The 24,956-nt window shown below is 37.1% G+C and overlaps 1 protein-coding gene across 3 annotated transcripts in view; it reads right to left on the bottom strand.

Annotated features, from left to right (window-relative positions):
* Positions 1 to 24,956, bottom strand: part of SRPK2 (SRSF protein kinase 2) — a 248,378-nt gene that overhangs the window by 41,877 nt on the left and 181,545 nt on the right. For all 3 annotated transcript variants that reach the window (XM_063098771.1, XM_063098772.1, XM_063098773.1), the window contains 3 exons: positions 4,178 to 4,286; positions 3,371 to 3,458; positions 3,060 to 3,147 (listed from right to left, as the gene is read on the bottom strand). In XM_063098771.1, coding sequence (XP_062954841.1) covers positions 3,060 to 3,147; positions 3,371 to 3,458; positions 4,178 to 4,286 — 285 coding nt within the window. The remainder of the gene's footprint in view (positions 1 to 3,059; positions 3,148 to 3,370; positions 3,459 to 4,177; positions 4,287 to 24,956) is intronic.

The raw sequence follows: 24,956 nt of genomic DNA, 5'->3' as shown, positions 1-24,956 counted from the left end.
TACTAGGCAGAAACTGGATGTCATTCTGGGGTTTAAGCTGGGAGAAGGCCTTGTCCTCAGGCGTCTGGAGCGTGCGAAGGTCAAATATCAAAATGTTGGATCTGCTCCAAAAACAATATACTTAAGAGCAAAAGATCTGAGAGAAGCAAGAAGACCCTAGCTCTTGACATACCCTTGGCACTCATCAGTCACATGGCTCTGAATAAGTGGTCCAATATTCCTGAAGCTTAGAAATGAAGGTATTGCCTACCCCAGGCACAAAAAGGGCTATCTCAGAGGATCTAACAGGAAATACGGACAGAGCATTCTGGATACTAAAGGCATATCTTTTCTCTCCACTTGCAATCTCAGTTCTGAGCTAAGGTCTGGGGGATACTCTTTGCTCTCTCCCGTTCCCCCCTTGGGGCTGCCCTTTGCCAGCTCCCCAGGCAGAGGGAGGGTGATTAAGACAGAAACTCATTTCCACAAGCCCCAATCACTTCCTTCTGAGCCCCCCCAAAACCAACAGGCACCCAAACAACTTAACAGCAGTGCAGTCAAAACTGATATTCTCAAAGGAGAAAGTGAAGTCATGAGATGCCTTTGCTCTGTTTTCTTGCTAGATACATTTCTTTTCCAACAAGACCTAGAATTAGGACTCAGACCATCCTTTTTAAAAAGCAAGAGAAATACCTAACCTTATAGCTGACCAAGGAACTCTTTTATCTTTCGAAAATCATTAATGTCAATCAGGATAATTTCTTTTTGAGAAAGCGAATACTCTGTATCACACTCTAACACAAAAAAGAAAAATGCAAATTGAACAATTTAATCTTCAACTAAACAAAGTAAGTTGATACAGACTTAGGAGGAAGAGAACTTAGACAAAAATAACCTTGTTTCTTGGAATGTGATCCAAACAAGTCTTTAGTAAGTCATTGTTGTGATACCAAGAAAAACTGAATAAGGAAGAATGGTGTGATATCAAGAAATTATTGTTAATTTTATTTGGTGATGATTATGATTATATATATATATATATATATATATATATATTTTTTTTTTTTTTTTTTTTTTTTGGTCTTTTTTTGTGACCAGTAAGGGGATCACAACCCTTGGCTTGGAGTTGCCCACACTGCGCTCAGCCAGTGAGCGCACCGGCCATCCCTATATAGGATCCGAACCCGCGGCCGGAGCACTGCTGCGCTCCCAGCACCGCACTCTCCCGAGTGAGCCATGGGGTCGGCCCATGATTATATATTTTTTTAAAGTCCACTTTTTTCAAAGATGCATGCTGACATTCACAGAGGCAAAAGAACATGACTTCTAGGATTTGTTTTAAAACAATTTGGTGAGAGAGAAAGGACCTTGATAATTATTGAATTTGGCTGATGTATTTACAGAAATTCACTATACTATAATCTCTGCTTTTATATATGTTTGAAGTTTTGCATAATGAAAGTTTTTACAGAAAAACAATGGAGGTCTCTTGTAGAGGGTTAACATCTTGTGATATGCTCTCCTAAGAGGACAGCCGTGACCTCTGGCCACAGCCAGAAGAGACACATGGCGCCAGTACCCATGCAGGATGTGCTGCACGCAGTATTTCTCAGGATGATAACACCAGCTGATAGAAACTGCTGCATTCTCGAACTCAAAGGAGTATGCAGTATAGTCTACTCAAATAAAATTTCAGGAGGTTCTGCCCCAGGGTCTCCCCCTCCTTTATCCCTGTCCGCTTACTTTTCTCATGGCTTTCATAATAAATATCCATTGGACTTTGACTCTAGGCCTTCACTAGCTTAGTGAAGGGTCACTCCTAACTCCCAGTCCCTCGGTTGCAACTGCTATTGTCTCCAAGTAGTTCATTACTGTCTCCGCTTCAACATTCACCACATTTTGGTGATCCCGACATGATACTTTCTACAGGCCATTCCATGGAACAGTAAGAAACCTCCCTAAGCCTTCTAAGGAAAGAGACGCATCCTCCCATATTATGGGGCATTGGGAATTTTTTTTTTTTTTTGTCTTTTTTCGTGACCGGCACTTAGCCAGTGAGCACTGGCCATTCCTATATAGGATCCGAACCCACGGCGGGAGCGTCGCCGCGCTCCCAGCACTGCACTCTCCCGAGTGTGCCACAGGCTCAGCCCGGCATTGGGAATTTTAATTTACTTCCCTCGGTGAAGTTTAACACATTCTTTTTCAGACTAGGAGCTTCTTTTATTTGCTTAGGTTGCGCTGACTTTCTCCTTTCCTATGGGAGTTAGCTTGGTGTAGGTCCTCTGGGTCCCTCATTGCTTTCAAGTATTTGCGCTTTAAGTAATCCTTCCATCTCTGTCACTGAGAGGATAGTGACAGTCTCTTTCATTAAGCACTGGCTTATGCCATATTTACCAACTAGTATAGAAAATGTATCATTTTACTTTTACCAATCTTTTGCAAAGTAGAAAAACTGAGAGTAAAATAAATAAAACCAAAATACTTCCATATTCATCCAGCAGAAAGATGATGCTCTGCAAGAACAATTATTTGAACAACTCAGTTGTATTATTCTAGAAACAGAATTCAGTGTTATTAGTACCCTTTAGTACTAATAGCACTCAAGCGTAACTTTGGGACGTCAACATTAACAGAGCATTTTTCCTTTTATTGTCCCAGCAAAAGCTTCATCCTCACATGGTGCTTTGCAGCCATTAGCACATATATAGACAGCCCTTCTGCACTGATTTTAAAAGTTTAAAGCACAAAGCAGTACTGTTATATGCTTCCACGTACCAATGCAAAAATAAACTTTACCACAATTAATGAAAAAAGATCAATACTTAATTCCATGCCAAAATCAAGGCAAGTTGCTGTAAAAGAAAAAAAAAAGTTTCTAAAATTGTACTACACCAAAAAGCTCTTGCAGACCCCTCTAGGTGCACCATTTTATAACACCTCACAACGATCCTAGAAGCTTTATGTGGAGGATGATACAGCAGCAAACAGAAGTTAATAGGGGCTTGAAATATTTCCACTTTTTAAAAGTAAAAGCAGAAAAATATATTATAATTTAGCCATCAGGAAGTAAAGGATACGTATCCCGTTCATGCCTGAAATCTTGAAGTCGTCGATAAGCTGGACCACCATGTCTTTGTTTGGGTCACTGGGATCACTTTCTCGAACCTATGCAAAGAAAAAATGAATGCAAGAACAGTTTAAGATTAAGAATCTTTTCCATTATACCAACCAACATTGTTTTAATAAAAGTAATATTTTTAAAATAAAGATTCAGCATATGAACTTATGAAAAATAAATTCTACTTTAGCATCACCCAGAAAAAAAACCCTCTGTAAGATTTTAAGTTATTAATTTTTCTTATATCACTCACATTTTTGCAGTACTTACACATTTCAGCAATTTTATTTCATCCAAGGCTGTCTCTGTATAGTGCTGGGCACTTTTTACAACTTTCATTGCAACAAATCGTTTCCCCCTTAAAAAAAAAAAAAGCACATTTATATATATATATTATCAGCTGAAGAAGTGATCATTATAACGAGATCTTTCCAATGAATGGAAACTTTTTATTAGCTATCCTTTAAAACAGTACTTTTCAAATTGTGGGACCACAACTAAATAGTGGATCCATGGGTCAAGACAATCCCTTTTATGCTTGTTGTTTTGTTTTTTCCTAATTAAAATAAAGTAGACTAGGAAAATGTTAGAGTTAGCACATATAGTAAGGGAAAATATTCGCTGAAAACACTTGTGTTTCTGTTCATTCGCACACGTATGTGCATACACAATACACATACATATATATACTGGGTGGCAAAGAAGTTTCTTTCTATGGATCATGGCTTTAAAAAAGTGTCAGAAACCACTGACCTATACATTACTAATTTTACACCTTGTTTTTCTGGTACAAATGAATTACCAGAAAAATAATTTGACCCCAATGTAAAGCAATTTCAAGAAATAAACATCAGAAATAAAGCTAGAAGAATGTTAATATTTTAGAATACCTAACCAAATGACCTTCAAACTAACCAAATGACCTTCAAAGTGGAGGGGGGGGGAACCTAGCTAGTTGGGCAGGCCTGTGCTAAGCACTTTGCTTGCCACAACAAAGTTGGTACGACCCTTAGTCACACCTTCTTAGATACTGAACTGGACCAGGAGTCAAATGTAGAAATGACAAAGAACTCTTACTGCATATCCCAGCACAGCCAGACAGTAGAGAAGTGCCCCCATCCTAGCTTTCTAATAACATGATATCGGCCATTGAAGAGGTCTCCAATTTTCACTGGATGATAGCCACCTAAAAAAAAAAAGAAAAGAAAAGTCAAGATCTCAGAAAAATAGTAACTGAGAAATTCACCTCTTCCTTTTGTCAATTGTTGATGTCATAAAAGAAATCTCTAAGTAATACAATCAGATTAAAACATGTTTAAAAACATTTTTTTTTCAGGAATATCTTTCACCAGGAAAAAAATATTCTATGAATTCTTATTAGGCTTTTTGTTTTTTTTAATTTAATTTTAAAAGGCAACAAACCATTCAGCACTCCTCAACAATAATTTGAGGTGTTTATATTAAGTCTAAGTGTGTACAATATGCACACATCAGCTCTTGACATTGACAAACTGTTTTCTTATAAGCAATAAGTTAAACTCAAATCTTTCTGGATCTGTACAAGAAAAATCACCAAAATTCTTCACATAATTCTGCATTCACCAAATAGTTGATGTATAATCCACTGTACAATGCCTTAATTTACCCTCCTACAGGCCTTGTTCCTCTTATCACTCATCCCTCCAACCTCAAACAACTGCCAGAAAATATTCCTTAGAAATGAAGAAATCCATTGAAGAGGTAGACTCTTGGGGAGGTAAGGGTGCCTCACTGACATCTGGCAGAAAGACTTTCACTTTGAGTTTTTAAGTAAAACAAGCAGGCTACACAATAGCATATATAATATGATACCGTATTTGTGAAAACACCTAAGAAACAGTCTAGGAAGATAAGATGTTAGCAAAGAACATCCCTAGGTATAAAATTATTTTTATTCTTTTTTTGTATTTTTATTCTTATCAATTTTTTGGTAAAACAACAATGCTTTTCTACTGTTTTTTACTTTGGAAATAGATTTTTCATTCTTTTAATTTAACATATATTGCTTTTTCATTGTAAAGATGTTACTTTTCATTTTTCTCATCTGCAGAATTCTTACATATCACTCAAGATATGGATGGTTCGTGCTTAGTGCTGAGAGGCTCAAAGCAGGTACAGGAAGATTCTAAACCATATCCTTCAATGTACTTGTGTAACTCCCAGAGGGCTCTGAGCAGTACTTCCAGAAATACTATGAATATTTAAATTGTGTTAAATTAGTGAAGCAGGAATCTGACCAGACACTGAGTTTCTAAGATTCTTACTCTTCTATCACCACTGCACTTGCCTTTCCTGGATTTTTACAGGAAGTCTACAACAACATTTTGGGCTAAAGATATGAACAAAATGATAGTAAATTAGGAACAAAATATTAAATAGCTTATAACTTACTCAGAAGATACTAAAATTATTTAAAAGAAATGTTCTCTGAATTTACAGTACAGTTTTTAAGCCACTAAAATTAACACTGAAAAGGAAGAAAAGAAAACTAACATTGATCAAGTATAAATCAGGAGCACTCTGCTAGGTGCTTTATTTTCAAAAACATTTTCCATGAAACAAAAGTAATAAACTCTAATATGAGTACTGCAGGTGTTCCATAAGGGAGCAGGAGAGCAAAAAGGAAGAAGGGAGGAGAAGATGTTCTTCTGACTGGGAAATGCAAAGTTAAACTAAGCAAAGCAGACTTCGGCACCATAGGCCTAATGTCTTAACACACAAGGTGAAGCTCGAAGAAAACAGAGCACACTGCGTATTCCAGTCATATTTCCTCATGAAACTATTTCTTCAGAGACCTACTCACATTTCATAACACAAGTATTTAGGAAACACTGACGTCTATCTTAATTCTTTACAACCACTCTGCAAAGTAGATGGTGTTATTTCTATACTGTTGCAGAGGGCACCAAGTGTCACAGGTATTGAGTACTGGGTTCAGGGCTGGAAATTAGGTGTGACTCCAAAGCCCATGCTTTGGCCACCAATAAGAAAGGCACTCCATGTTTAACAGTTCCCTGATCTTAGTATACAGGGAACACTGGATAGCTTAATTAAAATCTATATACTACTCAAGTACATATCACTGCTAACATTAAAGTCTCTACATTTAAAAATAATTACACCTAAATAGAAGAAACCTGTATCAATAGCATGTGCTTCAGATTCAAATTCTTAAAGAGCCAGAGTGTGTCCATATGAGCAAAAACAGAAGAGTACTATTTTCCAATGTAATCACAGTGTAAGTGCAGCACCTCCTTTTCTCCATAGGCTTTGAACAACAAAAAATTACTAATTGAGTTCATTATCTCTGGAGCCCACAGCCTAGCTAAGAATATTGTCTTTAAGAGAGGCATAAAAGTGTTTTAAATACAAAGATAAAAACAATTGTAAGTACAATATACTTAAAACATTTTATTTTGAAAGTATGACATACAAAACTTCAACTCTATATCCTATATATTCTCATACCCTAACTCCTAGATTTCTACAGAAAACGAGAGAAACTTTTGACCATTCATCTGTCAATCTCTTCTCACAGAATGGTACCCTGTGCTCACAGAGCATCTCCTCTGACTAATACTCATGCTGCTAGAAGACTGGAGCATGTCGCATACAGCAGACCATGCCAACCTAACCAACACGCAGGGAATTAGAGAAAATGAATGACCCCAGTCTCTCTGCCAGAAACTCCAATTCCTTGGGCTTAGTTAACTATGTGTACCACAATGGCTACTGGTAGTGGACACCCCATGGCCCACTACATTGACTAGCACACAAGGAATCTTTAGAACAGTCACAGACTAGACAAAGACCCAATCTCTCTTCTATTCCTTTTGCTACTCCACCAATGCACAGAAAAGGAATAAAGGAGAATAGTGCTCTATGTGGACCCTGGCATCAGGCAGGCAGGGTCAAGCACGTGAGGATCACCATGACCTAAGGGTTTGGTTGATACATCTGTACTTCACTATTTGTACTGTTTAACATAAAAATCACAACACATTTATCACTTACGAGTTTTTCTTTCTTCTTAAAAACAAATCTTAGATTAGATTACAAATACAAAGAGAACAAGAATGGACTGTTAAGTAATCATTAAATTCATTGCTTTGGTTTCTTCTACTCCTATCCCTTCAGCACACCAAGAAAACTGTAATTAAAGCTCTACCTATACTAGTAAATAAGACTCCAAAGAAGACGATTCTAAAACTCTCCTTCTTATTAGCTGCTTGTGAGACTTGCTAGCCAAAGATAAAGATGACTCCCTTATCCTTGCCCAGCAAAAGGGATTCTATTTATAAGAATGAATCAGGGCTGTCCAGTTAGCTCATTTGGTTAGAACATGGTGCTAGTAACATCAAGGTCAAGTGTTTGGATCTCCTTGCTGGCCAGATGCCCAAACCAAACAAAAAACAAAAAACAGTGAATCAAAATTCAGAACTCCATGACAGACAATAATCTGGAAAGATTTTCAGCAAAGATGATACTAAGCATTATTAGTTGTTTTTTTTTTTTTTTCTGACACTAGTTTCTCTGATTGTGAGGTTTCTCTCCATAACCACTGAAACCTCTCAAAGGACTACGAAAAGATTTGAGAATCACCCCCAACACACACAGTCTTAAAAAAGGAAGGGGTTGTTAAAAAAAAAGTTGTTCACAGTAAGATAACACAGACACATTCTGTGTCACTGAAGATTTCAGTGTCCCCTTCCCCCAAAATTGATAGAATAGACAGAAAACTAGAAAGGATATGGAAGATTTGGACACACTATCAACCAACTTAACCTGACATTTATAGAATACTACCTTCAACAAAAAATACTCTTTTCAGGTGCACGCAGAACATTTACCAAGATAGACAATATAAAGTAGTGCCCCATTATCCGTGATGTCAGTTACCCACAGTCAACAGTGGTCTGAAAATATTATACTGAAATTTCTAAAAATAAACAATTCAGAAATTTTAAATTTCATGCCATTCTGGGTAGTGTGATGAATCTTGTGTAGTCACTAATTGCCCTTTGTCCAGCTGATCCATACTGTCTACACTACCTGCCTGTGAGTCACTTAGTAGCTGCCTGGGTTATCAGATTGATTATCACGGTATCAGTGCCTGTGTTCAAGTAACCCTTATTTTACTTAATAATGGTCCAAAAGTGCAAGAGCAGTGATGCTAGCAATTGAGATACGATAAGGAGAAGCAGTAAAGTGATTTTTTTAAGTGAAAAGTTGGCCTTGCATTCCTTAGCTACGGTTCAGTACTATGCAGTTTCAGGCATCCAGTGGGGATCTTGAAATGTATCCCCTGCAAATAAAGGGGGCCTACTGTACCGGGGCACAAAACAACAGATATAAAAGGGTTTAAGTTACACAAAGCATATTCTCAGACCACATGGAATTAAATTAGAAACCAGTAAGAGAAACAGTACTTCAAAATTTGGAAACTAAGTAACACATTTCAAAATAAACTACAGGCCAAAGAAGAAATCAAAAAGAAATTAGAAAGATTTCTAAATGAAAATGGAAACTCAACATATCAGAATCAGTGAAACACTGTTAAAGCAGTACTTAGAGGGAAATGCCTACAATGTATTAGAAAAGATCTCAAATCAGTGTCCTCTGTTTCCACCCTGAGAAACTACCAATAGATGAGCAACTGTAACCCAAAGTAGTCAGAAGAAAAGAAATAATGATATGAGCTGTAATCAGTGAAATAAAAAGCATAAAATCAACACAAAAAAATCATTGAAACCAAAAGCTGTTCTTTGAGAAAATGAAAATAACTTAAAACTTTCCAGCCGAGTTGACTGTGGGAGGAAGAAAACACAAATTAGCAACATGAGGAGTGAGTGAGGTGATGTCAGTACATTTTTTATAGATATTAAAAGGATAAAAAGAGACTATTACAAACAAGTTTATGCCTGCCTATATATGTGAAAACTTAGATGAAATGAACAAATACTTTGAAAGATACAAACCATCCAGGTTCCACCAAGTAGTGGGACAGACCTAAATAACCCTGTATATATTTTAAAAACTGAATTTATTGCTAAAAACCTTCCCATAAACAATGCATTGGTATATTTTCCCAACCATTATGGAAGAAATACTACCAGTTCTACACAAGTTCTTCCTAAAAAGTAAAAGAAGAGGAAATACAATCTCAACCCGTGAAACCAGCATTACTCTGATTCCAATGCCAGGCAAAGATATTATAAGAAAGCTACAGACCAATTTTCATCAGGACATAGATACAAAAATTCTAGACAAAATTTTAACAGCTCAAATCAAGCAATTTATAAAAAGGTTAATATATTATGACCAAGTGGGGTTTGTTCCAGGAATGCAAACTTGGCTTAAAATTCAAAACTCAATCAATGTAATTCACCATAATAAACAGAGTAAAAAAGAAAAATCACATGGTCAGCTCAATAGACACAGAAAAAAAAATTGACAATATTGAACATTCATTCCTAATCACAATTTTCAACAAGGCAGGAATAAAAGAACATTTATGAAAAATCTACAGATATCATCAGACTTGACAAAAGACTGAATGCTGTCCCCTTACATCAGAAACAACATAAGGATGTCTGCTCTCATCACGTCTGTTTAGAATGTGATCTATATACACCACAATGGAATACCATTCGGCCTTAAAAAAGGAAGCGATTCTGTCATTTGTGACAAAAGGGATAAAACTGGAGAACACTATGCTAAGTGACATAAGCCAAACGCACAAAGACACATACCACATGTTCTAACTTATATGAGGGGTCTTCGAATCTTTTAATTCTGTTTTTCCACCAACTTTTTGAAGTGCCCTCATACCTATCATAGCTAAAACAACTGAACTCATAGAAGCAGAAAGTAGAATGGTGGTTATCAGAGGCTGGGCAGTGAGGGGAATGGGAAGGTGATAGTTAAAGGGTACAAAGCCTCAGATAGGAGAAAAAAGTCTGCATTTTTTTTTTTTTTTGATCAACACAGCATGCTGAACATAGCTAATAATTGAGTACTGCACATTTCAATATCTTTAAGAGTAAATTTCTAATGTTCTCATCACAAACACGTTAAATATTTGAGGTAATGGATATGTTAATTAGCTTAATTTAGTCATTCCACATTGCATCCAAAAATCATACTTTCTACCCCATAAATATATACAACTATAATTTGTCAATATATAATAAAAATTAAAATGAGAAAAGAAATAAAATTATCTTTTCATGATCAAAAAAATGCTGAAATTTAATAGAACACTATTTTCCTCATTAGTCATTTAAAGTACAATTTAAATCACATTCACCACAGTTGAAACATTAATAATATTACTAAATATAAAAAGGCATCAGGATGAAGGGTATTAAAAAAAAAGTTTTTGTATCTACCAAAAAAGAAATACATAATAATGAAGCCTCTGGCACAACCATTAAACTACCTTCAGACTGGGGGAGATTCAAACAGAAATCATTCAAAGAAATCACTGAGATTCAAAGAAACCAATGCTACTTAAAAACGCTTGAATGTCAAGCCAATCTGTTACTACAGTCAAATACTTCCTATAACACTAACGAATCGGAGAGTGCTCTAGAGGGAAACCAGAGCAAAGGCTAATACAAAAGGCAGAGGATTCACATGTATTTATGACCTAAATAGGTAACAACAAAAATTACTTGAGGGTAAAATAAATATGATGGATTCAGAAACAATTTTTGCAGACGGGCTATACAGATTAAAGGAAAATCCATTGATTGAGCAACACTGAACAGATGAAATGTTGACATAAAGGCCAACAAATAATTCCAAGCCTTCTGCTGCCAGTGACTTACACAGATTTGTGGTTGGAGTCAAGGATGCTGATTTGAATTCCAGCACTGGCATTTACTAACTGTGTGACATGGACACTCTCTGGGCACTTGCCCATACCTCACTCAGAACCACACCTGGGTAGACGGAAGTGTTTACTCTTATTCTCCCATTTCCCTAACCCACTGTGACGAATGACATTAGTAAGTCAGCAGGTCAGGGTTAAGGAAGGGTATTGTCTATAGCTATTTAGAACAGCAGAACTAAGTGGGCCAAAGTATAATCTAATTCATTAGTCTAGCCCAATTAGCAAAAGGTTTCTGTACTCCAAATATGATGATGATTTACAGCTGTCAAATGTCCAAAAAAAAAAAAAAAAAAAGATTAACTCACTTTTTATCAAAGGCTTATTCAAAAATTAAAATATTCTTATAAGAGAATCAAGACTTTCAACATTCAAGTTTAATGTCACTTTCCAAGATAAGGCAATACAGACTGAAGCTTATATCTTGGAGGGGAAGGGCTTTCTCTCTCTGGTAAACTAGCTACCATGTTATGAGCAGCCCTGTGGAGAGGCCCACATGGCAAGGAACTGGAGCCTCTGGCTACCAACAGTGAGGAAATGAGGCCTGCCAACCAGCACCTGTGTGAGCAAAGACTCAGAACTTGCAGGCATGAACAAGCCTTCAGATAACTGCAGCCCTAGCTGACAGCTTGACTGCAGTCTCACAAAAGAGTGATACAGAACGTGTTGGCTAACTCACTCCCCAGTTCCTGATCCCCAGAAACTATATATAAAAAAATTTGTTGTAAATTACTAGATTTTGTGGTAATCTGTTGCACAACGATAGATAATTAATACAGGTAACACGTAAATAACCCCAAGTACTACATGTGATACTTTTGTATTTATTATACTTACTGTAGCTAAGTTATTTTAAGGACACTGACTACTTTGACATCCTTTCACAGGGACTCATGAAAGAAAGTTTGTGGGAAGACAATTCTCCATGGGTATCTTGTATTTCTGCACATTTTAAAAACAGAAACACTGACATTTGTTCCAGGCTATCTTACAAATGTTTTGACAGTGAACATCCTTAGAAAACAGAGATACTACCTTCCTCTGGAGAACAGGGCAGGATGTTTGCTGTTCAGGATAAGTGTCTCCCCCAGGAGCAAAGGTTGGACAGGTTTGGTTGTAGGCCCTCATAAAAGATTGGGTTTCTTAAGCTAGGAGTTCCTCAGATGTGACATAAATCCACTGTGCATGCAGCGCTCACCTGGGCCTGCCTCCATATCATGCTGGTTGAATTTGGGGGCAAAGGGAACCAATATGAACACAAGAAGCTCAAGCTGCTTGTGATGCTGTAACGAAGTCCTTTGTTTCTGACCCAGGAATCTCCTGGCTTCTGCAAGCACTGACAAAACTGTGGCAAGCTAATTTGTTAGCTTGCAAGTAGGGTAAAAATCTCAGAAATGTCTTGGTTCTTGATAAATTTATCTTTGACACCAGGGGGAAAACTCCTCTTCTTTCATCTTATGAAAACTGCCAACTAGTTTTCTATCTTATGAAAACTGTTGGTCTTAAAACTACTGCATTCCCTTTCTTGTTATGATGACTAAGAAACCCAGAAACAGATTTGCAACACTCTCTCAAATTCTACAGATCCGTATTAATAATTCTTTTTGTCTTAACCTTAATCTGACTTTATATTATTTCTACTCTCTAATTTCTTCATCTATTTGTCTATTGTACTATGTGTATTTATTTGTAAAATTTCTCAGGTAAGTTTGTGAAATGTTAGGATACAAATAACAGCTACTTATCCTTCAGGATAAACTCAAGCAAGGCCCACTCTCAGGAAGTATTTCCTGATTTTCCTGGCTGAGTAGGTGCTGTGTTCTGTGCTTCTCTCATGCACCTCCATAATGCCTCATTATGTTCTATTATGCTTCTGTTACAAAACACAACATAGTGTATTTTAGTTATTCATTTTCCCATCTGTCTTACCCAGGAGATTATCAACTCTGAGGACAGGTACAGGGCTTTCTTTAAAGACAGCATCCTCAGCACCTAGTACATAGGACACCTGGATCATAACAGGCACTCAATAAATATACGAAAGAGAAAGAGGGCAAGAGAACCAAGACCCTGCGTAGAAGAGAGACAAATGTGGGTGGGAGGGAGGTTTGTTCTGTTCTCTGGCATGACATAAGGGAGAAGCGAGACAGGCTTCACCAGTTTAAAACGTGGGCTAAAATTAAGTTCTGAGGTAATGCTATATACCATAACAGAAAAAAGAGGACAGCCCTGAAGAAAGAAGGAATTCCATGAGGAAAATCACAGCAGCAGGAAAGCATGTTTACAGTGAAATAAATAGTTCCATTTGATGCTAAGAAAGAAAACAAGAATGATACATTGGGATCAGAGCAGGAACAGCCTTGGCAGTTGTGCAAAAGTTCTGACTTTAATTATTATTCGTGGGGGAAAAATTAACTAAGTATGTATATCATTACAAGATTTCCCTTTATTTCTCTTATGACCAGACAAGGAAAATAAGGTCTTAGACCTTTCTGCCTAAGAATCATATAAAAAAATTGCAAAGAGAATTGAAGAGAGGAAAAGTTACATTTTCTATTACACCACAAAATCAAAATGTGTATTAAGATAAACTGGTAAGAAAGATACCAAGCTGTGATAATATTTGTAAGATCCTGAGCAAAGCTATCATGGGATCCACAAACACTGAAGAGGTTAAAGTATACTAATAGTTCTATATTTTTACAAGGTTGTAATCAGATTCTAGACAAAGAAAATTAAATGTAAATAGGAATTTCTTCTGCTTTTTATGATCAACAATTCTTGTCATTTTAGTGCTATAATTTTGCAGCTGCAGAAAAATTTCTCTAAAACACACTAGTACTAATGTTGACATTTTAATTTTTCTAGAAAAGACCCTCAAGAATTACAGAGCCCACAATGGAAATACAAATCACATTCTGGGGATCAATTTCACTGAATTGAAATTAGCACACTTTAAGTGCACTAATACCATCTGATTCCACAACTAAAAAGAGATGATGGACACATTTTGTATCTATTACCAACATTTCTCTGTTATTTCTTAAATACATAATGCCAGACACAGCCATTTTTCTCTTCAGGATATCTTTAACAGAAGGATCCAAACCATTGCTCCATGAAATATGCTGTTATATCATTTACCCTTAAATTGAAAAACACAGTCTATGGAAACCAAATAGAAATTCATTCAAGTCTAGTTAAGTGTTTATTTAAGATACTTAATAATATACTACTGTAAGCCAGGTACTCCAAAGGAATGCCACAGGTTTAATTTTTCAGGTGTAACTTTGTCTTTTTATGAAATCAGTCTTTATGTCTACGCTTCTTCACTGATTTTGGTGGATAGAAGCTCTTCCCGAACCTCTTGTGCCCCCAAATTCCCCAGAGAGCTCATGAAAACAATATTCCTTTGGTGCTTGCAAGTATGTAACAGTTTATATGGGAAACTGAAGTTGTATTTATATGTAACAGTCATATTTATAACTGAAGGTCAGTTTGACTGGATATAAAATCTATGGCCCACATTTTCTTTCCTTGAGTGTGTTAAACATATTACCCTTTTGGGGCGGGGTAAAGTTTTGCTGTATAAAAACCTTGATTAATAATCTAATTTTTACCTTGATAAGTCAGATGGTTTTTCTGCCTAAGAATCATTACTACAACTAGCAGAACTAGACTGCAATGTTTGTTGGGACTTTGTGATTATTTTTACATTTTTCATGTCTTCTTTCTTATTCTTAATCTTCCCCTTACTTGCTTTGTGCGCAAAGGAGGAGTAAATAGGCATTATATAAGATCATTAAAGGGGTTTTTCTCCATAATAAAGAACATGAGCTTTAGTATATAACTTGGACATCATTCATATCTACTCAAAGACTCTGGGCTCATTTCTTGGTTCTTAATTATGTTCCAAATAAATACAAGTACAATATCTTGAATTACAAACTGGGGAAACATAACTGACCTTAAAATGAGAAGGTCTTAGTTCAGTGAAAGTAGAGTTCAGAAATCAGAATCCACTTGAGAAATATTGAGATTTCTTTTACAATTAAAAAATTCTTTTAGTAACTAAAAGACTTTTAAAATAAAAAGAACGAAGAAAGCTCCCTGGATATTTAAAACTAAATTAAAAGCCAGAATAATCCACACTCAGACCTCAAAATGTAACTAAAAAATTAAGTTCCTTCAAGAAGTCAAGACGTATGGTTATTTTCAGGCTCCTGCTGTTCATGAGGTGCAAGGGTATATTACAGTACCCTTATGTCTGACTCAGCCACACAACTAAAGACATGTCCCAAGTATATGTTACATCCTCTTGTAAAAAATGAAGCATAACACATTGTAAATAATCCAAATTCTCAATTGTTCTAAAGAAATTCTCAATTATTCCCAAAAAAAATTGAGAAAAAGAACAAAAGTCTTAAATGACTACAAATGAATAAGTAAAAGGTCTTTGATATATATCATATGTGGAAAAAAACCTGATCTTTGAGCCTCATTCTAAAGCTCCACCTAGTTTTATAATCCAAGAATAATTAATGCTTTCCAGTTTAATCATCATCAGAAAGTCGAACTCATGCACCAACTTGTGCTTACTCCTGAGTCAGGCACCCAACAACAATACAGACATACTTAGTAGGCTTATAATCTACACACGATGCAATAGTATTAGATGAATTTATGTCCTAGGAAAAGTGGTTAAATTTTTATACCTACATGTAACTTATAACCATACCATATGTGGGAGTCTGCATTACCATTTTATTGATTTCTTATGGCTGTATTCTGACAAACTGTGTTCTCCAAAGAAGGCCACAACAGCATCTACCAAAACATCTGATCATCTGGAACCCTAATGTTCATTATCAAGAAATATACTCTAATTGCCCTCCTCATGAATTGGAATGGGTTTCTGATATGCTTCTGACCAACAGAACATAGTGGAAGTAACTGTGTGATTTCTGAGGCTAAGTCATAAAAGGAACACGGCTTCTACTTTGTAAGGTGTGCCTTCACTTTTGGAACTCTGTGTTGCCAGATGAGAAGTCTGATTACTCTGAGGCTGCCAAATTGTGAGGAAGCCAAGCCAAATTGATAAAACCAGACACGGGTGTTCCAGTCAGCAATCCTAGTTTTTCTTCCTCAGCCCAGGGTCCAGACACGTGAGCTTTCAGATAATTGCATTCCCCAGCCACTGAGACTCCTCAAGCCTTTCAGATGTCTCAGCTGAGGCCCCAGATACCATGAAGCAGAGGTAAGCCATCCTAGCTTTGCCATTTCTAAATTCCTGATACATCAAATCATGAGCAAAAGAGAAAGGTCCTTTAAGGCTGCTAAGTTTGAGGATAACTTGTTACATGAGAATAATAACCAAAACAGTCCTTATTCTGCTCACCACAACAGTTATGTAAAATCTCCTCCACTGTTCTGCAAGAAAAGTGTGCCCTGATTCTTTAAAAGACTAACTCACTATCTCTAAAAATCACTCATTTAATTCCTTTCTTGCTGGCCTTTCAACCTCTGCTTAGATTTCGTCTCTTCTACCTAGCAATATGCCCAGATATCCCATACTAAAAACTTTCCCTTGCCCATATTTAACCCCACTCCCTACAAGATACAATCATTACCTCACTGCTCATTTTCACCAGAAAATCTGCTATGCTCTCTCCTAGTATACCCTCACCGTAACATCTGCATGACCCTCACTGAACCCAATCACAGGCAGTTCACTGGCCCTCAAGGCTTCAGCCTCCTCAAGCTGTGGCTTAAGTAAAGGATGTTATTATTAAATTCTTTCTTCTTGAAAACTCTCCTTCTTTTATGCCTCAGACCATACAGTCTTGGAGAGAACAGCTGTGTGTTAACATTACAGGCAAAATCACTATTGTCCTAAGGAAGGATTTTGGTATGGGAGTCTGATGATACAATTCAGTCTTAAAGGTTCACGGTGAACATGGGTGGTGTAGTAAAGAGCTGGGAAGTCTATTGGCAAGGCCAATAAAAGGGGAAAAATAGGTTACACTATCTTTAATTAAAATAGAATTAGATAAGCAATTAAGTCACAAGAAAAAAACAGATATAAAAGGACAAAGGAGACTAAAGTATAATCAAAATATGATTGCTAGTTGGACTATACAGTGGTGTAGCCACATGGAAAAGGTCTTTTGAGAAGTGAAAATGGAGTTCACACATGACCCAACAATTCTACTCCTAGATATATACCTAAGAGAAATGAAAACAAGTACCCACTTTAATTCATATACAAATGTTCATAGCAGCATATTCATAATAGCCAAAAAGTGAAAACAACCAAAATGTACACCAACTGATGAACGGATAAACAACATATGGTATATCCACACAAGGGAATACTATCCAGCATAAATGGACCAAGTTCTGATACATGGCACAGCATGGATGAAACCCTAAAACACTATGCTGAGTAAAAGAAGGAAGACACCAAAGGCCCCATATTACATGTTCCTATTTATATGGACATGTCCAGAACAGAGAAATCTATAGAAACAGAAAGTAGATTAGTGATTACCAGGGGCTGGGGGAGAGAGGAACGGGAATGACTGCTAACAGACATATGTTCCTTTTTTGGGGGGTGATGAAAATGCTCTGGAATTAGTGGCGACAGCGGCACAATTCTACGAATATATTAAAAACCACTGAACTGTACCCTTTAAATGGGAAAATGTTAACTACATGAACTATATCTCAATAAAAAAACTGCATGAGGGAAAAAATAGCAAGTTTTCAATTACTGCTTCCTAATCAACATAAAACAGACCAAGAAACGCCCCCAATACCTGAAACTTCTTTACTTCATTTCACTTTCAATTTCAGGATGAAACAGGATCCAATACAAAGGAAAATCATCAAGATTGTACCCAATCCAAAATATCAATGCTAAGAAGGAGAGAAATGTGGACAAAGAACTCCAAGCATACAACCTATTTTTTATATTAGCCCCAAGTGGGAAATAAAAGAGAAAACACATTACTCCAAAATTTGCCCCATTACCAGGTTCTGTTTGTAAATGTTTTTAGAGTCCTACCACAGGTCCCAAATAAGAATCAAACATGCCTGGGCCCTTTGAAAATCTGGTGGATAGCCTGGAGGAGCCAGAGTGCCAGAACTGGTTTGCAAGAGTGTTTCAGTTTTTGGCTGGGAGCACAATGCTCCTGTCAGACTATAAGGAAATGGGGGGAGGAAGGGACAGAGAACGAGTAAAGCAGCGGCTGTCACTTTGACTGTGGACTCTTTCTAAAGCCAGACTCCAGTACCAGTGGGGGAGCTGGTGGAGATGAGGGCTGGGGGCACGCTGCCATGCAGAGGCACAGTGCTGTGCAGGACCTTGGGTGACACCGTGGATGCTGGGGTGGCCTGTGGGCTGGTCTTTCTCACCACTCCCATGCCACACAACCCAGCTCTGGAACTGAGTACAGCAGGGCCAGCCCCTGGGGCAGGCACGACAATGCTCTCTTAGTGGTCACTAGCAGCACTGGCAGGAGTGAGGAGCAGGAAGGAAGATCACAACAGACTGCACACGGTGACTCCAGCCCAGATCCTGTGGTACCCTCCTCTGGGGACTTCCAGACCCAAAAGGGCAGATTATGCAGGGGCACAAAAGCCACTAGCATTTGGAATGATTACAAATATGACCCATCTATATCCAAAAGTGCAAAACTTGGGTTACACAATTGAATATGTTCAGAAATTTTTCATTCCGAATAACACAGCTGCCATCTTCTCAGTTCCTCCGTCTGTTCCGTGACAAGTTGAAGACACATCTTGATTGCTCTCCTACCTCCCTGACTGCTACATGTGTTTCTTTTACTTATTCTTTCTCTTCTTGTATTCCATTAACTTTCTCAAAGGCTTGTCAGTGAACAGCCTCTCAGCATCTTTTTTCTTTTAACCACTTACCAACTTTTATATGATCTGTTTTACATATCACATCTATAATACTGGTGTTAAAGGTTAGGGAAAGTCCACAAAACCTCTTTCACTTCTGATGTGAACAGCAGAGTTTGGGGGTCCCAATGACCTCCCTCACTGCAGACACCAATGCAAGCTCAGAGGTCCTGAAGATCATCCTCAGGTTCAGTAATTCATGAGAAGAACTCACTAAAAGCTGTTATACTCATGGTTATAATTTATTAGAGCAAAGGCATGATACAGATTAAAATGAGCCAAGGAAAGAGACACACAAGGCAGAATCCAAGAGGGTTCCTAATGTGGAGCTTACAGCTGTTTTCTCCCTGTGGAGTCATGGACAAAGCACACAGTGTACTGCCAGCCAGGGAAGCTCACCGAAACCCTAGTGTCCAGAGATTTTATTAGGGCTCTGTAATGCAGACAAGGTACACTACCTACATGGCTGACCTCAGTCTCCAGTCCCTCCAGATATCAAGGTGATACGTGATCCAAAGCTCCTACCATAAATCATGCTGTTAGACTACCTGGTATGAGCCAAGGTTCCCAGATCAACAGAGGCATCTATCAGGCAGGATGTCCCAAGGGCTTAGAGATCACCTCCCAGGAGCCTAGGATGAAAGCCAGACCTCTTTTGGGGCAAGGTTAAATTCTTTGCTACATCATTTGATAATTTTCTGAGCCTCAAATTCATATTTCTTGCTGCCTTCTTGATATCCCCACCAAGAGTCAAACTCAGCAAAATTTCCCCCACACCAACTTGTGGTTTCACTGGTTCTGTTAATAGTGCCATGCTAATTTTTCTTTCTTTTTAAATTATTATTATTATTTTATTTTATTTTTTTTTGTCTTTTTGTGACCGGTAAGGGGATCGCAACCCTTGGCTTGGTGTCGCCCGCACCGCACTCAGCCAGTGAGCGCACCGGCCATTCCTATATAGGATCCGAACCTGCGGCGGGAGCGCCACTGCTCTCCCAAGTGCCGCACTCTCCCGAGTGCACCATGGGGCCGGCCCTAAATTATTATTTTTAATTGACAAATCATAAATGTATGTATATATAGGGTACAATATGATGTTTTGATATTTGTAACAATATTTTTTCCAATAAGGAATTGAGGCAGCTTATAAAACCACAATACAAGATACAAAATTAGAAAGAAATTGGGGCAAAGAAAAAATAGCCAAGAAAAAGTAAAACAGAATAATGTTATGGTGAAGTTAGGACACAGAACGCATACTATAAATTACTGTTCACTTGTTAGAGGTGGGTTGCATGTTTGGCTCTGAGCTTTTTCACAGCCAAACAATATCCAAAGCAAGTAAGAAATGACAAGCAGTTTCATAATTCAGACAGTCCATTAAAATAAATGATGTCCAGAAGGCAGTATTCTTCTTGCAGTTACTACAGAATGATAAAGATGCTATCTCCATGGCACTGTTTGCTGTTTCCTCTCCTTCATATACAGCTATGCATCACTTAACAACTGGGATGTGTTCTGAGAAATGTGACCCTAGGCAAATGTCATAGAGCGTGCTTACACAAACCTAGATGCAATAACCTATTAAACATATTTGCTGGCCAGTTACCTCACTCCGTTAGAGCTGGTGGTGCTGGTAACATCAAGGTTAAGAGTTTGAATCCCTGTACTGGCCAGCCGCAAAAAAAGGGGGAAAAAAAAAAAGCCTCTGACACACCCAGGCTACAAAGAAACATGTATAGCATGTTACTGTACTGAATAATTCAGGCAACTATAACAGAATGGTAAGAATTTATATACCCAAACGTAGAAAAAGTACACTAAAAACACAGTATAAAAGATCTTTAAAATGGTACACCTGTATAGGGCACTTATCATGAGTGGAGCTTGCAGGACTGGAATTTGATCTGGGTAAGTCAGTGAGTGAGAAGTGAGTAAGTGTGAAGGCATAAGACACTACTGGGCACTACTCTGTAGGCTATAAATGCTGTATACTTAGACTACACTAAATTTATTTTTAAAATTTTCCTCAGTATTAAATTAACTTTGGCTTTCTGTAAACTTTTACTTTATAAACTTCAAAAAAAATTTTTAATTGACTCTTGTAATAACAGCTTTTAAAAAAAACACTGCATAGCTATACAAAATATTTTCTTTCTCATAAGCTTTTTTATATTATTAAAGCTTTTACTTTTTTTTTTTTTTTTTTTTGTAACTTTTTGTTAAAACTAAGACACTAACACATACATTAGCTTAGGCCTACACAGGGTCAGGATCATTAATATCACTGTCTTCCACCTCCACATCTTGTCCCACCAGAAGGTCTTCAGGGCAATGACATGCATGGATCTGTCATCTCCTATGATAACAGTGCCTCCTTCTGGAATAAACTCCTGAAGGTCTGCCTGAAGCACCTCCTGAGGAGGTGTCACTCTTTTCAGAAATATGCCCATGGGGGCTGCTTGGGTGTTTTTGTTTGTTTGCTTTTTAATCATCACAAATTTGCTTGTAAGTAGATAATGTACCATAAATATTCTTCTATTAATGAAAATCTTTCAGTGTTGGGGTCCATATTTTAGAACTTTTTAAGGATTTTGTTGAGGTCTGCAAAAGCTTCTGCTAAACCCTTCACTATGAATTTTCCTGGGGGTTCTTTTTCTTTTCCTGCAGTTTCCTTTGCTCTTGCCTCTTCTTATACTTTTATACAACTGGCGGCACAATAGGTTTGTTTATGCCAGCATCACCACAAACACATAAGTAATGTATTGGGCCACCACATTACAATAGCCACATCACAAGGTGATAGGAATTTTTCAGCTCCATTACAGTCTTATGGGACCACATCGTACATGCTGTCCATCACTGACCAAAACATCATTATGTGGCACGAGATTTCAAATCAATCTTCCTTAATACAGCACTTCCATGGTCATAACCTATACTGGTTCTTCACTGTTCAGTTTTTCTTTTTTAAACATGTATTTTTTTTCTCTTTGCAAAGAAATGATGCCTAATACAGAAAACGAAGAAAATTAAGACAAAGAAAAATTTTTTAAAAAACAAACAAACCAGAAATCCTATAATCCAGATGTAGCAACTGCCAATATATTTTTTTAATTGAGGTAAAATTTACATACACTGAAAATCAAAGTTCTTATGTGTTCCCTGCTATTTGACAAATAAATGTGCCATAATCAATACACAAAATATTTTTCCAAAACCTTACAAAGGTTCCTGAAATTCCCTCCCAATCATGTTATTTGCCAGGTATAGGTATTGCAAATATTTTTCCCAGTCTAAAGGTGGTCTTTTCATTCTTAAAACATATCTCTTAACCAGGAAAAGTTTTTAATTTTTATGAAATCTCATTTATTAATTTTTTATTTTATAGTTAATACTTCCTGAATACTCTCTAAGAAATCCCCTACCCCTCCAAGGTTGTAAAGATATTCCTCTACTTTTTTCCTTTTAGAAACTTTATAGTTTTGCTTTATATTTAAATCTATGATCCATCTCAACCTGATAAAGGAATCTAAAAAACAAAAGGTCAGAAATGAGACAAGGATGTCAACTCTTACCACTTCTATTCAACCTTGAGACAAGAATGAAAAATAAAATGTATAAAAATGTCAAGGAAGAAGAAAGCTCTATTTCCAGTGAAATAATGAAATGATTATGTGTGTACAAAATCCAAAGAAATCTATATATACACACAAACACTAATAGAATAAATAAGCAGATTTAGCAGTTACAGGGCACATGGTCAATACATAAAAATCAATCATATTTTTATGTCCCATCCAAAAAATTGCCGTTTACAATCAATAGCATAAAAAAAGGAAAAAATTTAAATATGAACAAGACCTCCACACCAAGAACTATCAACCACTGCTAAAAGAAATTAAAGACTTAAATAAAAGGACACAAATATCATATAAATAGATTAGAAGATTCAATATTATTAAGATGTCTAAAATTTATATGTATAAGCTGACTCTGAATTTATACATAAATGCAAATGACCCAGACAAGTCAAAACCATCCTGGAAAAGCAGCAAAAATTGAAGGGTTTATACCATCCACTTCACAACTTCCTATATAAAGCTACACAGTAATCAAGACAGTGTGGTATTAGAGTAAGGACAGACCAACAGAGGAATGGAACAGAAGAGAGTCCAAAAACAGACCCACAATACAATCAATTGATTCACAAAAGCACTAGACAATTCACTGGGGAGAGAAAAGTCTTTTCAATAAACTAGATAAGGAAATAAACCTCCACCCCAACCTCACCCCACACTGTTGACATTTTGGTATAGCTCTTTCATTAAATATATTTTTAGAAAGAGAGGGGTGATCACACCACAGGATTCTTTTCTATTCTGCTTTCTTTCCATTTTCTGTGGGTAGTTGTTATTTTTAATTTGTTAGTGATGTTTTCACTTACTTCATTACAAATTTCTCACTCTCTTATCTGTCCTCTACTACACGATGCTCACAGACTACTGTTCAAACTAATCTTCTACCATCAGCTTTTAGCTTCCCCATGTTAGGAAAACAAAAGCACTCACAGCTTCTCAGAGAAACCTTTTCCTGCCTCCAGAATTTAGCCTGAAAAGTATCCCACTCCTGCAACAAAGTCCAATTGTTCCTATCTGGCAAGGCCTCCTTTCAGTTTTCTATAAAGTCTTTTCTGATTCCTCTAAACAAATACAATCTTATTCTTTTAAAACCCTCATATATCTTCCTTTTTCCTCTTATAATTAATGAACCACACTTTGAAAGGTGAAAAGACATTTGAGTAGTTTCTTAATCTAGTCTATTCATTCAGTCAATATTCAACAGGCCACAGACTGTTCTGTCTAGATGCCAGCAACAGGCAAAGGCTCTGCCCTTAAATAGCTTGTATTCTAGTGGCAAAATCTATGAGGTCATAAACTCCTAGAAAGTAGGGCTGTTTCTCATTTATCTATATATTTGTTGTAGGAAAATACAATTCTTTATGCAAAATCAAACCTCAATGAATAACCCATGATTTCAATTGTTACACTCACTAAAGCTTTACATCACCAATATCCTTGTCAATTCATAGCACCAAGAGGTCTATCAAGAATCTGAATCTGCAGTCTTCATAAAAGTAATGTAATGAGGCCTCATGTATATAAGTTCAAGAGCATCTACTCTGTTCATATAGATAAGTAAGGTTTCTTTTTAAGGCTTTAAGTAAGCAGAGTTAAACTAACCAATTTTAAAAATACATGAAAGTGTGGTAAATTAAGTGCAGCATTCGTGGCTTTAAGTAAAAGAATTGTAAATGAATAAAGGTTATCCTTTTATGGGGGGGTGTTGGGGGGAGCAGCTGGCCAGTGTGGAGATCCAAACCCTTGACTTCGGTGGTATACACAACGTTCTAACCAACTGAGCTAGCCAGCCAACCCCAAGGTTATCATTTTTTATATTAAAAACCCAAAAACCAGAAACTAAAGACACATTTCTATAAAATATTTGAGCTGCATGATACCATTTTAATAAAGAAAAAAGGGCATTTTGCAGGGAAGGGATTTTCAGTCTTAGCACTACTGACATAAGGGGCTGGATAATTTTTGTTGTGGGGAATTGTGGTGTACATTGTAGGACGTTTAGCAGCATCCCAGGCCTCCCAGTAGCAGCCTCAGTTATGGCAACCAAAACATGTCTCCAGACAATCACACGTGGGCCCTGAGGGGCAAAATGACCGCCAGTGAAGAACCACTAATGTAGGACAGCCAACATTACTTGGTTTATATGCTACCATTTCTAAGTCAACTTTGTATAAGGTGTATTGCTTTTTTCTTAAAATAACTGAAGCTGCAAATGTCGTTAAGTAATAGACCGTGGAGAGAGAGGGTGGGGGGTGGGAGAGAGAAGCAAGGCCAATTAGAACTTATAACCACCATCAGAAGTGGCTGGGTTTTTCAAGATGGCGGTGGCTGCGGCGGTTGGCGCGGAGTAGCTGAG

The sequence above is a fragment of the Cynocephalus volans genome, chromosome 6 (genome assembly GCF_027409185.1).
Source record: "Cynocephalus volans isolate mCynVol1 chromosome 6, mCynVol1.pri, whole genome shotgun sequence".
In the NCBI taxonomy this organism is placed as follows: domain Eukaryota; kingdom Metazoa; phylum Chordata; class Mammalia; order Dermoptera; family Cynocephalidae; genus Cynocephalus; species Cynocephalus volans.
Note: the sequence above shows the minus strand (reverse complement) of the source record. Positions and strands in the feature narration are given on the sequence as shown.